Source organism: Manis pentadactyla, chromosome 8, assembly GCF_030020395.1.
Source record: "Manis pentadactyla isolate mManPen7 chromosome 8, mManPen7.hap1, whole genome shotgun sequence".
NCBI lineage: Eukaryota > Metazoa > Chordata > Mammalia > Pholidota > Manidae > Manis > Manis pentadactyla.
In genome coordinates, this window is record NC_080026.1 from 94,609,126 (window position 1) to 94,622,365 (window position 13,240).

General features: G+C 39.0%; 1 protein-coding gene across 7 annotated transcripts in view; it reads right to left on the bottom strand.

Annotated features, from left to right (window-relative positions):
- Positions 1 to 13,240, bottom strand: part of ASCC1 (activating signal cointegrator 1 complex subunit 1) — a 155,919-nt gene that overhangs the window by 38,293 nt on the left and 104,386 nt on the right. For all 7 annotated transcript variants that reach the window (XM_057505961.1, XM_057505959.1, XM_057505957.1 and 4 more), the window contains exon 9: positions 5,167 to 5,252. In XM_057505961.1, coding sequence (XP_057361944.1) covers positions 5,167 to 5,252 — 86 coding nt within the window. The remainder of the gene's footprint in view (positions 1 to 5,166; positions 5,253 to 13,240) is intronic.

Consider the following 13,240-nt stretch of genomic DNA (forward strand, 5'->3'; position numbering starts at 1 on the left):
AATTCTTATACCCTTTGAAATCAAATGGCCCTATTTTTTTGGTAAGATCTGCAGTTAATAAAAGCTGCATTTATCCTAAACATTAGAACAAACTATAGTCAAGACCTCAACAAACTTTTTTGGAAGATGGTCATTAAACACATACACACAATAAATAGTGTCCTATTCCCCTCCTATGTGCACATGTCTGTCTTTCCTTCTTTTTTTATATTTTTTTATTTTGATGTAGTTTCAGACTTACAGAAAAGTTACAAGAATAGTAAAAATGAATACTGGTAAGAATGAATCCTGGATACCTTTTATCCGCCTTTTTGTTTATAGCCTACTTTAAAGAAAAGCATTCTTTAGCTGAATTTCCCGTTCCTTGTTATGTGGATACTACCAACAAACTCGGGCCAGTTTAGTAAATGCTGGGTGGGGCCCAAGTAGTTTAGTTAATGTTTTCTATGATTCAGTCATAAGCTGTAGGAAGGAAAAGTACAATATAAGCTCATTTAACAGAACCCCTGTTTGAAATCCATTTGGCTTCTTTCATCTGTAGATTGATGCTTGCATCAGCTCTGACCCACTCTTCCTCTCCTTTCCTTCTGGGATTAAATGTGTCTTTTCACTCTATCCTAAATGTCTCTTATTCTCACTTTTCCCTCTGTGTACACAACATTCTGGATAATTTCTTCTAACTGAATTTCCAGCTCACTCTTTCCCTCTTCAGCTATATCTAATTTGGGGCTAAGCCCAAACACTGAGCTCTGAATTTTAATTACTGTGTTTTACAGTTCCAGCATTTCTATTGGGTTCTTTTTCAAAATTGCTACATCATTTTTCTTTTGTAATAGTTTCCAATCACCTGATGAAAATAAGTTTGGCTTATTTAATTTGACTGTAGTAAGCATAGTCTTTTTTAGCCTAAGTCTAATAACTTTAGTTAATCTCATGTCTTTATCATTTTGGGGTATCTGCTTGCTTATGGGGATTGGTTTCTTCATAATGCCTAGTTATCTTTGACTATGTACTGGTCATTTTGGGGAAAAATTCCTTGGAGAAATATTTTTAGGCAGAGATTGAGGAAACCATTTTCCAGAGAGGATTTTTCCTCACTACTGTCAAGTGCCTGGGAGCACTACCAGTCCAGAGTCTCCTTCATCCAAGTTCAAGACCTCAAGGTCTATTTTCTCCTTTTAGAACATTAATAGTTAATTTTTGCACTGAAATATTTGGTAGTAAAAATAACACCATAGCTATGGTGATAATAAAAGATAGTAACTTTCTTCTACATTCAATTTGCTGTTATTTATCCTGATAAATAGCACAATAGAACATTTAGTGATAGAATCTCAAGGGAAAGCTTTCTGGAAAAGTTTTGAAAAAAAAAATTCTGAGGAAGAGCCATGTGACTAAGACATAATTTTCAAAAACAGTATATAATATGGCTGAATGTGGAAATGGATAATAAAAAAGTGTTTTCTTCCTCAGAAATATTTTTTTCTTAGAAAATTTCTTCCTAAATGCTATTCTCCTTTTGTAGTCATTAATATCTTCTTTAAAAGTATTACTACACAGTTCTCAATCTCACCTCTCTTCCCTAGAAAAAATAAAAATGAATTCACTTTTCAATACTCTTCTAATACTTTGAAACAAAATAATCATTCAAAACCAGCCTCTTTACTAGGAAAGCTTAAGAAAACTTAGTTGTGCTTTGTTACCTTAGGACAAACAGACTAAAGAGTTGGCCACAGAGGGAGGGACAACGGAGGCATACTCAACTTTTTGACTTTGGTAGTAGTTATACTGTTTACTTTATGATTATTTGTTAAAAGGCACATACATGTTTTATGCACTTTTCTATTTATATGTTTCACAAAAAAAGAATAGTATGTATTTTTAAACAGCTTCTTTAATAGAAACTTCTCTAAGTAAAGCAAAGTAAATAAAGGTCTCATTTAAATGTATACATCCTAACTGTCTTATTAAAGACTTTAAGGGGTAGCAATGGAAGAAAAGCAAAAATAAATGAAATACAAATTCAACTCCTTTTTACTTGGTTTATATTTTCCACGATTTTTAAGTATCAAAAAAAAGTAGCACTTTCATAGTGTCCTTTGATTTTGGGCCTACAGCACTTTCTATTCCTTCCCAAGGATGTCAGTCCTTTTATCTTTACCAAATCACCTCCTCTGCTGAGTACAACATAGGCTCTAATGTCTCCTCTTCACTCTACAGTTAGAAACTATGCTTTTGAACAGTTAATACCGTATTCCCATTCAATCTGATGAAAGCAGTCTTGGAATAGTTATTTTATTACTTAAGGTCATTTCATAAGTCCCTCAAACATAGTGCCATTACGACCATTTATCTCCAGAAGCTGGCAATTAATGACTATTCTACTTCTAGCCAGCGAGGGAACAGTTATTTCCTGGCACTATGTCTTCAGGTCAGCAGGATTTCTCCAATTACAAGTTTATCACTGCCTAATGGATAAACAAACACCATCTTTGTTCCTATCTCTTAGATTAGAAATGGAAACTCTCTGAGGTGACTCTATCCTTTCAATTTGGCCTAGGTCTTTTTCACTCATACATCGTCCTTTCAGAGCTATCTTGTCAGTCTTCTATAAAAAATACCCATAACTAATTATGTTTCTTTTCTGGTTTGAAAAACACAGAAGAACGATTCTTTGTCAGTTCTTCTTTCAAAGTCTTTGTTAAGGTAAAAAAAATCTTATTTTCACTAGGAATAACCTGATACTAGTCTGTTATAGCTGTAAAAACTCTCAAAAGAGCTGTACAAAAGAAGAATGTGGCTACTACCTCCAAAAGTCATTAAGATTTTTTTCCTTATTAAGGCACCCAGAACACATAATATTACACCAAGCCAAAAGGACTGATTCTCTTCATGGAGTAGAATAGCAATTGACTGTTACTCATTAAATTCTTACAGCAATGAACACTGACTTGCTTTCTCGTTTTGTTTCTCTTTGAATAGTAGATGAAGTCGATTTTTTTCCAAGGCCACTTCCCATCATCAGTATTCCTGATCCTTGACCTATGCAGCTGTTAATATGTTGCACACATAAGCCTGGGCTCCTTCAAAACCAATGCAGTCAACCTTTCTGTTTACTCCAAGTCAGTTCTATCTTATTAATAAAATTGATTTTTTTCTTTCTAAATATAATAACTTTATCTAGTACAAAAACTATATACATAAAACCTACTGGTTTTCTGAATCTTTTTCTTAAGGGTTCCCGAGGCCGTCTGTGGGTTCTCATGCTCTAAATGTGAAAGAGATGTTCATTCGTGGTAATTCTAAAAGATGAACTGCTATAGCTATTTGACAAACACAGTTATTACCTCCTGTGTGATTGGGAGGAAGCAATCGTTGGAGGCCACATTCTATTTTTATTCTCAAAGACAAGTTAACTCCTTTGACTGAATACAAAGAATGACTATGTTTATATATTCTGGAGCTAATGATTAAAATGTAAAATATTGGAAACTGTATCAAAGAACACTTTGCTTTATCTGTGTTCAAAGGCACTTCTACATACTCACAACTTGCCCCCATAATTTTGTATTATAATTGCCTATTAACCATCTGTCCCTCTTAAAGACATGAAGCCCCTGGACGGGATGGACTGCACCTTCCTAATGACTTTTATCTGCAGGGCACATGGTCTGACAGATATGTAAGTATTGCTGCTGGTCTTAGTATTTATTCGTAATTAACCACAGTTTTAGAGTAACTGGAACACCTACCACTGCAATGTTTATGCAACAACTTCTAATCAGACATTATCACAGTTCAAACAGACATGCCCAACTTCAAATATCTAATGATCTCTGCCTAAACACTGAACAGCTTTATGGGAGGCAGCAGAAACAATGCTAATTTGAGTTTTGAACCTTTTGTTCTGATTCAGACTCTGCTCCTACCCAGCAGCAACACTTGGCAAGTCATTTTTACCACACTGGATCTTGCGCCTTTAGAGATTAAAGTGGAGAACTGGATTAAATGGTCTCCAAGTACCTAGCTGGGCCCAGCTCTAAACTCTGATTAGGCTTGAACTAGTAAGCGTACTTTTCTACTACTATAGCAAGCCCTTGTTAACACTAGAGGGAGCTACATTCATGCCATCACTGGGGTGGTTAGGAAATTTTCAAGGCAAGGATCTTTAAATAGAAAACTGACTTCCCAGAATCAGAGAAATTAAATATTAAGCGAGAGATCTGTACTGTTCTTACAGCCACTCCACAGGCTCTCTGCCATCACATCCCCTGGAAGACCTCTTACAGATGTCAAAGCACCTCACATTAGACCTGCATCAACATACCTTTTGAGCTTAATTCTAATTCCAAAAGAACCAAGTTGGCTTGAGTCACTCCTACAGATTTTTTCCCCTATTTAGCTTAGCTTCTCTCTTAATCAAATTAGTAACAACAAAAAAGCAAAGTAACTAATGTTATTTTTGGGAAAGCTCCAGGAAATGAGGTAGAGGAGGAGAAAGATTCATATCACACTGAAGCTGTGACCTGGGAAAATGAGTAAAGTTAACTGCAACTGAATTCATTAGTAGCTTGCCCCTCAAACCACAGCTACGGTAACTACTTTGAAAACAAGAAAATTACTCAGAAAGGAGGAAGGATATCAGGGAAATGAAGGAGCTAACATAGCTCTGCAATGTGGGAGCTAGAATGCCTGCCTAAGTGAATGAATGCTGTCATTGCCCTGTCGGGCTCTGCGGTAAGAAGCTTACAGCTGCTAAAGAGTGATGTCACTCATTAGAGGAAACGGGGTCATATTAGGCATTTGGCAAGAAAACTGCCAAGTGACAAGATAAGGGAGTGGAGGATGGGGTAGGGAAGGAAAACAAAAAAGCACTTTTGAAGCTAAAGCTTATTCTTAAGTTATATACATTCTTTCCTTCCCAGCTCCAAAAAACACCCACAGCCTTGGAATGTAACAGAGTCAAACAGATTGCTCTTTTCTTTTAGGACTTAAAATTTTTCTTTTTAAACATTAGGACTTAAAAAGAACTTTTTAAACATTAAATTAATGATCCCATGGGAAGCATGAGAAAAATATACTTTACTGTTAAAAGAATGACTTGTTTTCCTCCCTTACTTTAGGACACATGTCAAAAGATTTCCAATTCACCCTCTATATACTGACCTTTAAAATGTTTCGGCCATCAAATGATTCTCTTTCCTTGAATATGTATTTGCCATCCGCTGTGTAGAGATTGTACCTGCCTTCAGCTGTAAAAATTTCAAAGATAACATTAGATAAAGAGAAACTTGCATTATTTATGCTTATTTTCTCTTGGATTTCTATAGGTACAACTAGCAAAACCTTAATGTACTACCTGAGAAGTGGCATAATATGAAGGGAAAAACACAAGGCTGAGTCAAGGGACACAACGTCCAGTTTCAGCAATGTCATCAACTCATTCAATATGCATTTACTCATTCAATATTGTCCAAGTTCTTATTGTATGTTAACCGTGTAACCAAAGCCTTATTCATAGGCAAACTATGTCTCCTCTATGGACTTCCTCAGTTCCTCATTTACAAAGTTACAGGTTAAGACTAGGTGATCCCCAAAGGTCCCTTACAGTCTAAAAACCCAAGATTCTGTATAGGCTGCATGCATTTTTAAATATGTAAAGACTCACAAAAGTTCACATATTAATTAGTTAAAAATTAGTCAAAAAATAAGGCAACCGGTGGGGGGGCGGAAGATGGCGGCGTGAGTAGAGCAGCGGAAATCTCCTCCCAAAACAACATATATCTATGAAAATATAACAAAGACAACCCTTCCTAGAATAAAGACCAGAGGACACAGGACAATATCCAGACCACATCCGGACCTGAGAGAACCCAGCGCCTCGCGAAGGGGGTAAGATACAAGCCCCGGCCCCGCGGGAGCCGAGCGCCCCTCCCCCCAGCTCCCGGCGGGAGAAGAGCAGGCAGAGCGGGAGGGAGACGGAGCCCAGGACTGCCGAACACCCAGCCCCCGCCATCCGGGACAGAGTGCAGGGCCCTCGATACTGGGAAAACAGGGCAGCAAGAACAGTGAGCAGGCACTGGAGGCTGGGCGACAGAGGACATAAGAAAAGCGCGCGACCATTTTTTTTTTTGCTTTTTTGCTGCTTTGTTTTGGCGAGCGCTTTTTGGAAGTCTTAAAGGGACAGGGACCCCAATATTAGGGAAACAGGGCAGAAAGACCGGTGAGCAGAGGCCTGAGGCTGGCACCGGAGAATAAAGAAAAACGAACGACCACCTTTTTTTTTTTTAATTAAAAATTTTTTTTTTTTTTTATTAAAAAAATTTTTTTTTCTTGTTTTTTTTTGTGGTCGTTGTTTTGTTTTGGCGGGTGCTTTTTGGAAGTCTTAAAGGGGCAGGGCGGGCCACTTAATCCAGAGGTAGGGAATCCGGGATCTCTGGGCACCCTAACCCCTGGGCTGCAGGGAGCAGGGAGGCCCCTTACGGAGATAAATAGCCTCCCAGCAGCTCCTGCTCCAACGCGACTCCACCATTTTGGAGCAGCTGCCCGAGCCAGGCCACGCCCACAGCAACAGCGGAGATTAACTCCATAGCAGCCCGGCAGGAAGCAGAAACCCTGTCTGCGCGCAGCTGCGCAGCACAAGCCACTAGAGGCCGCTGTTCTCCCAGGAGAGGAGGGCCACAAACCAACAAGAAAGGAAGTCCTTCCAGCCGTCACTCGTCCCAGTTCTGCAGACTATTCCTATCACCATGAAAAGGCAAAGCTACAGGCAGACAAAGATCACAGAGACAACACCAGAGAAGGAGACAGACCTAACCAGTCTTCCTGACAAAGAATTCAAAATAAGAATCATAAACATGCTGACAGAGATGCAGAGAAACACGCAAGAAAAATGGGATGAAGTCCGGAAAGAGATCACAGATGCCAGAAAGGAGATCGCAGAAATGAAACAAACTCTGGAAGGGTTTATAAGCAGAATGGATAGAATGCAAGAGGCCATTGATGGAATTGAAATCAGAGAACAGGAACGCATAGAAGCTGACATAGAGAGAGACAAAAGGATCTCCAGGAATGAAACAATATTAAGAGAACTGTGTGACCAATCTAAAAGGAGCAATATCCGTATTATAGGGGTCCCAGAAGAAGAAGAGAGAGGCAAAGAGATGGAAAGTATCTTAGAAGAAATAATTGCTGAAAACTTCCCCACACTGGGGGAGGAAGTAATCAAACAGACCACGGAAATACACAGAACCCCCAACAGAAAGGATCCAAGAAGGGCAACACCAAGACACATAATAATTAAAATGGCAAAGATCAAGGACAAGGAAAGAGTGTTAAAGGCAGCTAGAGAGAAAAAGGTCACCTATAAAGGGAAACCCATCAGGCTAACGTCAGATTTCTCAACAGAAACCCTACAGGCCAGAAGAGAATGGCATGATATATTTAATACAATGAAACAGAAGGGCCTTGAACCAAGGATACTGTATCCAGCACGACTATCATTCAAATATGACGGTGGGATTAAACAATTCCCAGACAAACAAAAGCTGAGGGAATTTGCTTTCCACAAACCACCTCTACAGAACATCTTACAGGGACTGCTCTAGATGGGAGCACTCCTAGAAAGAGCACAGCACAAAACACCCAACATATGAAGAATCGAGGAGGAGGAACAAGAAGGGAGAGAAGAAAAGAATCTCCAGACAGTGTATATAACAGCTCAATAAGCGAGCTAAGTTAGGCAGTAAGATACTAAAGAGGCTAACCTTGAACCTTTGGTAACCACGAATTTAAAGCCTGCAATGGCAATAAGTACATATCTTTCAATACTCACCCTAAATGTTAATGGGTTGAATGCACCAATCAAAAGACACAGAGTAACAGAATGGATAAAAAAGCAAGACCCATCTATATGCTGCTTACAAGAAACTCACCTCAAACCCAAAGACATGTACAGACTAAAAGTCAAGGGATGGAAAAACATATTTCAAGCAAACAACAGTGAGAAGAAAGCAGGGGTTGCAGTACTAATATCAGACAAAATAGACTTCAAAACAAAGAAAGTAACAAGAGATAAAGAAGGACACTACATAATGATAAAGGGCTCAGTCAAACAAGAGGATATAACCATTCTAAATATATATGCACCCAACACAGGAGCACCAGCATATGTGAAACAAATACTAACAGAACTAAAGGGGGATATAGACTGCAATGCATTCATTCTAGGAGACTTCAACACACCACTCACCCCAAAGGATAGATCCACTGGGCAGAAAATAAGTAAGGACACGGAAGCACTGAACAACACAGTAGAGCAGATGGACCTAATAGACATCTATAGAACTCTACATCCAAAAGCAGCGGGATATACATTCTTCTCAAGTGCACATGGAACATTCTCCAGAATAGACCACATACTAGGCCACAAAAAGAGCCTCAGAAAATTCCAAAAGATTGAAATCCTACCAACCAACTTTTCAGACCACAAAGGCATAAAACTAGAAATAAACTGTACAAAGAAAGCAAAGAGGCTCACGAACACATGGAGGCTTAACAACACGCTCCTAAATAATCAATGGATCAATGACCAAATCAAAATGGAGATCCAGCAATATATGGAAACAAATGACAACAACAACACTAAGCCCCAACTTCTGTGGGACACAGCAAAAGCAGTCTTAAGAGGAAAGTATATAGCAATCCAAGCATATTTAAAAAAGGAAGAGCAATCCCAAATGAATGGTCTAATGTCACAATTATCGAAATTGGAAAAAGAAGAACAGATGAGGCCTAAGGTCAGCAGAAGGAGGGACATAATAAAGATCAGAGAAGAAATAAATAAAATTGAGAAGAATAAAACAATAGCAAAAATCAATGAAACCAAGAGCTGGTTCTTCGAGAAAATAAACAAAATAGATAAGCCTCTAGCCAGACTTATTAAGAAGAAAAGAGAGTCAACACAAATCAACAGTATCAGAAACGAGAAAGGAAAAATCACGACGGACCCCACGGAAATGCAAAGAATTATTGGAGAATACTATGAAAACCTATATGCTAACAAGCTGGGAAACCTAGGAGAAATGGACAACTTCCTAGAAAAATATAACCTTCCAAGATTGACCCAGGAAGAAACAGAAAATCTAAACAGACCAATTACCAGCAACGAAATTGAAGAGGTAATCAAAAAACTACCAAAGAACAAAACCCCCGGGCCAGATGGATTTACCTCGGAATTTTATCAGACATACAGGGAAGACATAATACCCATTCTCCTTAAAGTTTTCCAAAAAATAGAGGAGGAGGGGATACTCCCAAACTCATTCTATGAAGCTAACATCACCCTAATACCAAAACCAGGCAAAGACCCCACCAAAAAAGAAAACTACAGACCAATATCCCTGATGAACGTAGATGCAAAAATACTCAACAAAATATTAGCAAACCGAATTCAAAAATATATCAAAAGGATCATACACCATGACCAAGTGGGTTTCATCCCAGGGATGCAAGGATGGTACAACATTCGAAAGTCCATCAACATCATCCACCACATCAACAAAAAGAAAGACAAAAACCACATGATCATCTCCATAGATGCTGAAAAAGCATTTGACAAAGTTCAACATCCATTCATGTTAAAAACTCTCAGCAAAATGGGAATAGAGGGCAAGTACCTCAACATAATAAAGGCCATCTATGATAAACCCACAGCCAACATTATATTGAACAGCGAGAAGCTGAAAGCATTTCCTCTGAGATCGGGAACTAGACAGGGATGCCCACTCTCTCCACTGTTATTTAACATAGTACTGGAGGTCCTAGCCACGGCAATCAGACAAAATAAAGAAATACAAGGAATCCAGATTGGTAAAGAAGAAGTTAAACTGTCACTATTTGCAGATGACATGATACTGTACATAAAAAACCCTAAAGACTCCACCCCAAAACTACTAGAACTGATATCGGAATACAGCAAAGTTGCAGGATACAAAATCAACACACAGAAATCTGTGGCTTTCCTATATACTAACAATGAACCAACAGAAAGAGAAATCAGGAAAACAACTCCATTCACAATTGCATCAAAAAAAATAAAATACCTAGGAATAAACCTAACCAAAGAAGTGAAAGACTTATACTCTGAAAACTACAAGTCACTCTTAAGAGAAATTAAAGGGGACACTAACAGATGGAAACTCATCCCATGCTCGTGGCTAGGAAGAATTAATATCGTTAAAATGGCCATCCTGCCCAAAGCAATATACAGATTTGATGCAATCCCTATGAAACTACCAGCAACATTCTTCAATGAACTGGAACAAATAATTCAAAAATTCATATGGAAACACCAAAGACCCCGAATAGCCAAAGCAATCCTGAGAAAGAAGAATAAAGTAGGGGGGATCTCACTCCCCAATTTCAAGCTCTACTATAAAGCCATAGTAATCAAGACAATTTGGTACTGGCACAAGAACAGAGCCACAGACCAATGGAACAGACTAGAGAATCCAGACATTAACCCAGACATATATGGTCAATTAATATTTGATAAAGGAGCCATGGACATACAATGGCGAAATGACAGTCTCTTCAACAGGTGGTGCTGGCAAAACTGGACAGCTACATGTAGGAGAATGAAACTGGACCATTGTCTAACCCCATATACAAAAGTAAACTCAAAATGGATCAAAGACCTGAATGTAAGCCATGAAACCATTAAACTCTTGGAAGAAAACATAGGCGAAAACCTCTTAGACATAAACATGAGTGACCTCTTCTTGAACATATCTCCCCGGTCAAGGAAAACAACAGCAAAAATGAGTAAGTGGGACTATATTAAGCTGAAAAGCTTCTGTACAGCAAAAGACACCATCAATAGAACAAGAAGGATCCCTACAGTATGGGAGAATATATTTGAAAATGACACATCCGATAAAGGCTTGACGTCCAGAATATATAAGGAGCTCACACGCCTCAACAAACAAAAAACAAATAACCCAATTAAAAAATGGGCAGAGGAACTGAACAGACAGTTCTCCAAAAAAGAAATACAGATGGCCAACAGACACATGAAAAGATGCTCCACATCGCTAATTATCAGAGAAATGCAAATTAAAACTACAATGAGGTATCACCTCACACCAGTAAGGATGGCTGCCATCCAAAAGACAAACAACAACAAATGTTGGCGAGGCTGTGGAGAAAGGGGAACCCTCCTACACTGCTGGTGGGAATGTAAGTTAGTTCAACCATTGTGGAAAGCAGTATGGAGGTACATCAAAATGCTCAAAACAGACTTACCATTTGACCCAGGAATTGCACTCCTAGGAATTTACCCTAAGAATGCAGCAATCAAGTATGAGAAAGATCACTGCACCCCTATGTTTATCGCAGCACTATTTACAATAGCCAAGAATTGGAAGCAACCTAAATGTCCATCAATAGATGAATGGATAAAGAAGATGTGGTACATATACACAATGGAATACTACTCAGCTATAAGAAAAGGGCAAATCCAATCATTTGCAGCAACATGGATGGAGCTGGAGGGTATTATGCTCAGTGAAACAAGCCAAGCGGAGAAAGAGAAATACCAAATGATTTCACTTATCTGTGGAATATAAGAACAAAGGAAAAACTGAAGGAACAAAACAGCAGCAGAATCACAGAACTCAAGAATGGACTAACAGGTACCAAAGGGAAAGGGACTGGGGAGGATGGGTGGGTAGGGAGGGATAAGGGGGGGAGAAGTAGGGGGTTTTTAGATTAACATGCATGGGGGGGTAGGAGAAAAGGGAGGGCTGTACAACACAGAGAAGGCAAGTAGTGATTCTACAACATTTAGCTATGCTGATGGACAGTGACTGTAAAGGGGTTTATAGGGGAGACCTGGTATAGGGGAGAGCCTAGTAAACATAATATTCGTCATGTAAGTGTAGATTAGTGATAGCAAAAAAAAAAAAAAAAAAAGGGCAGTTCCTGTGTGGTAACCTCCAACGAGTTCTACACAAGGGTATAAAGGGCATATAAAAGTGTAGGCAAAGGGTCTGTTTGTGTTTATACAGAGGATCAAAGCCTAATTGGGCTACCCCGAAAATGAACTAAGATACGATATGAAAAAGAACTTCCAACATCTGCACCCTCTGGAAGACTCATGCCAGAAGATGATCATCAAAAAACCCCAACAAAGATCCACGCACTGCTACAGCTGTAGATGCACTCATCCCACCAGTTCCTGGACCTGCCATGGGAATGAGGAAGGAGATATCTAAGCTGGCCTGTGCATATAGTAAAACAACAAAATTGGACTGGATCTATACTGTTGGAACTCAACCAAGAATTTGGAGAAGTGCAAATTGTAGCGCTCCAAAGTCTTACAACTACAAACTATTTATTGTTAAAAGAACATATGGCATGTGAACAGTCCCCAGGAATGGGTTGTTTTAATTTGTCTGATTTCTCTCAGACTGTTCAAGTGCATTTGGACAATATCCACCATATCATAGATAAGTTTTCACAAATGCCTAAGGTGCCTAACTGGTTTTCTTGGTTTCACTGCAGATGGCTGGTAATTACAGATATGCTTTGGTTATGTAACTATACTCCTATTATGTTAATGTGTGTGTGCAATTTAAGTAGTAGCTTAAAACCTATACATGCTGAAGTTACTCTACAAGAAGATATATCAAAGAAATAATCAATCTTCCCAAGTTTTCTTCCGCCTGCTACTTCTATAGCTTTTCTTCTTCCTTCCTAATTACAACCCTTAAATAGAATTCGTGCCTCATATCAAATTTACCGAGTATCATAATTCTTCCAAGTGGTAAAGATACCTCAAGACAAATGCTGGGCATAGAAGCCACAGGGCATAAATATGCAAAGAAGTAAAAAGCTAACTTTTTCAAACAATAAGGCTTCTCTCTCACTTACCAACTTCACATTTCCCTGTATGGCCCCGGAAGATGACTGGTTAGCCAGAGACGGGTAAGATTCCTCAAGGGAGGAACAACCTAAGACAGGCACAGTCGCAGGGGGGCCATCAGGTGAGAAATTGGGGATCAACAGAGGTGAGGCTTAGAACCTCACCCCCCCGTTCTGAGAGAAATGTTCTGCATACGTGGATGTTTTATTGCCCTGGTCTAGCTTGGATTAACACATAGTCTACAGGCACACACCTGATCATCTACATGTGCTCTCTTACAACACTAAACTATGTTTTCTACCTTTATCTTGTATC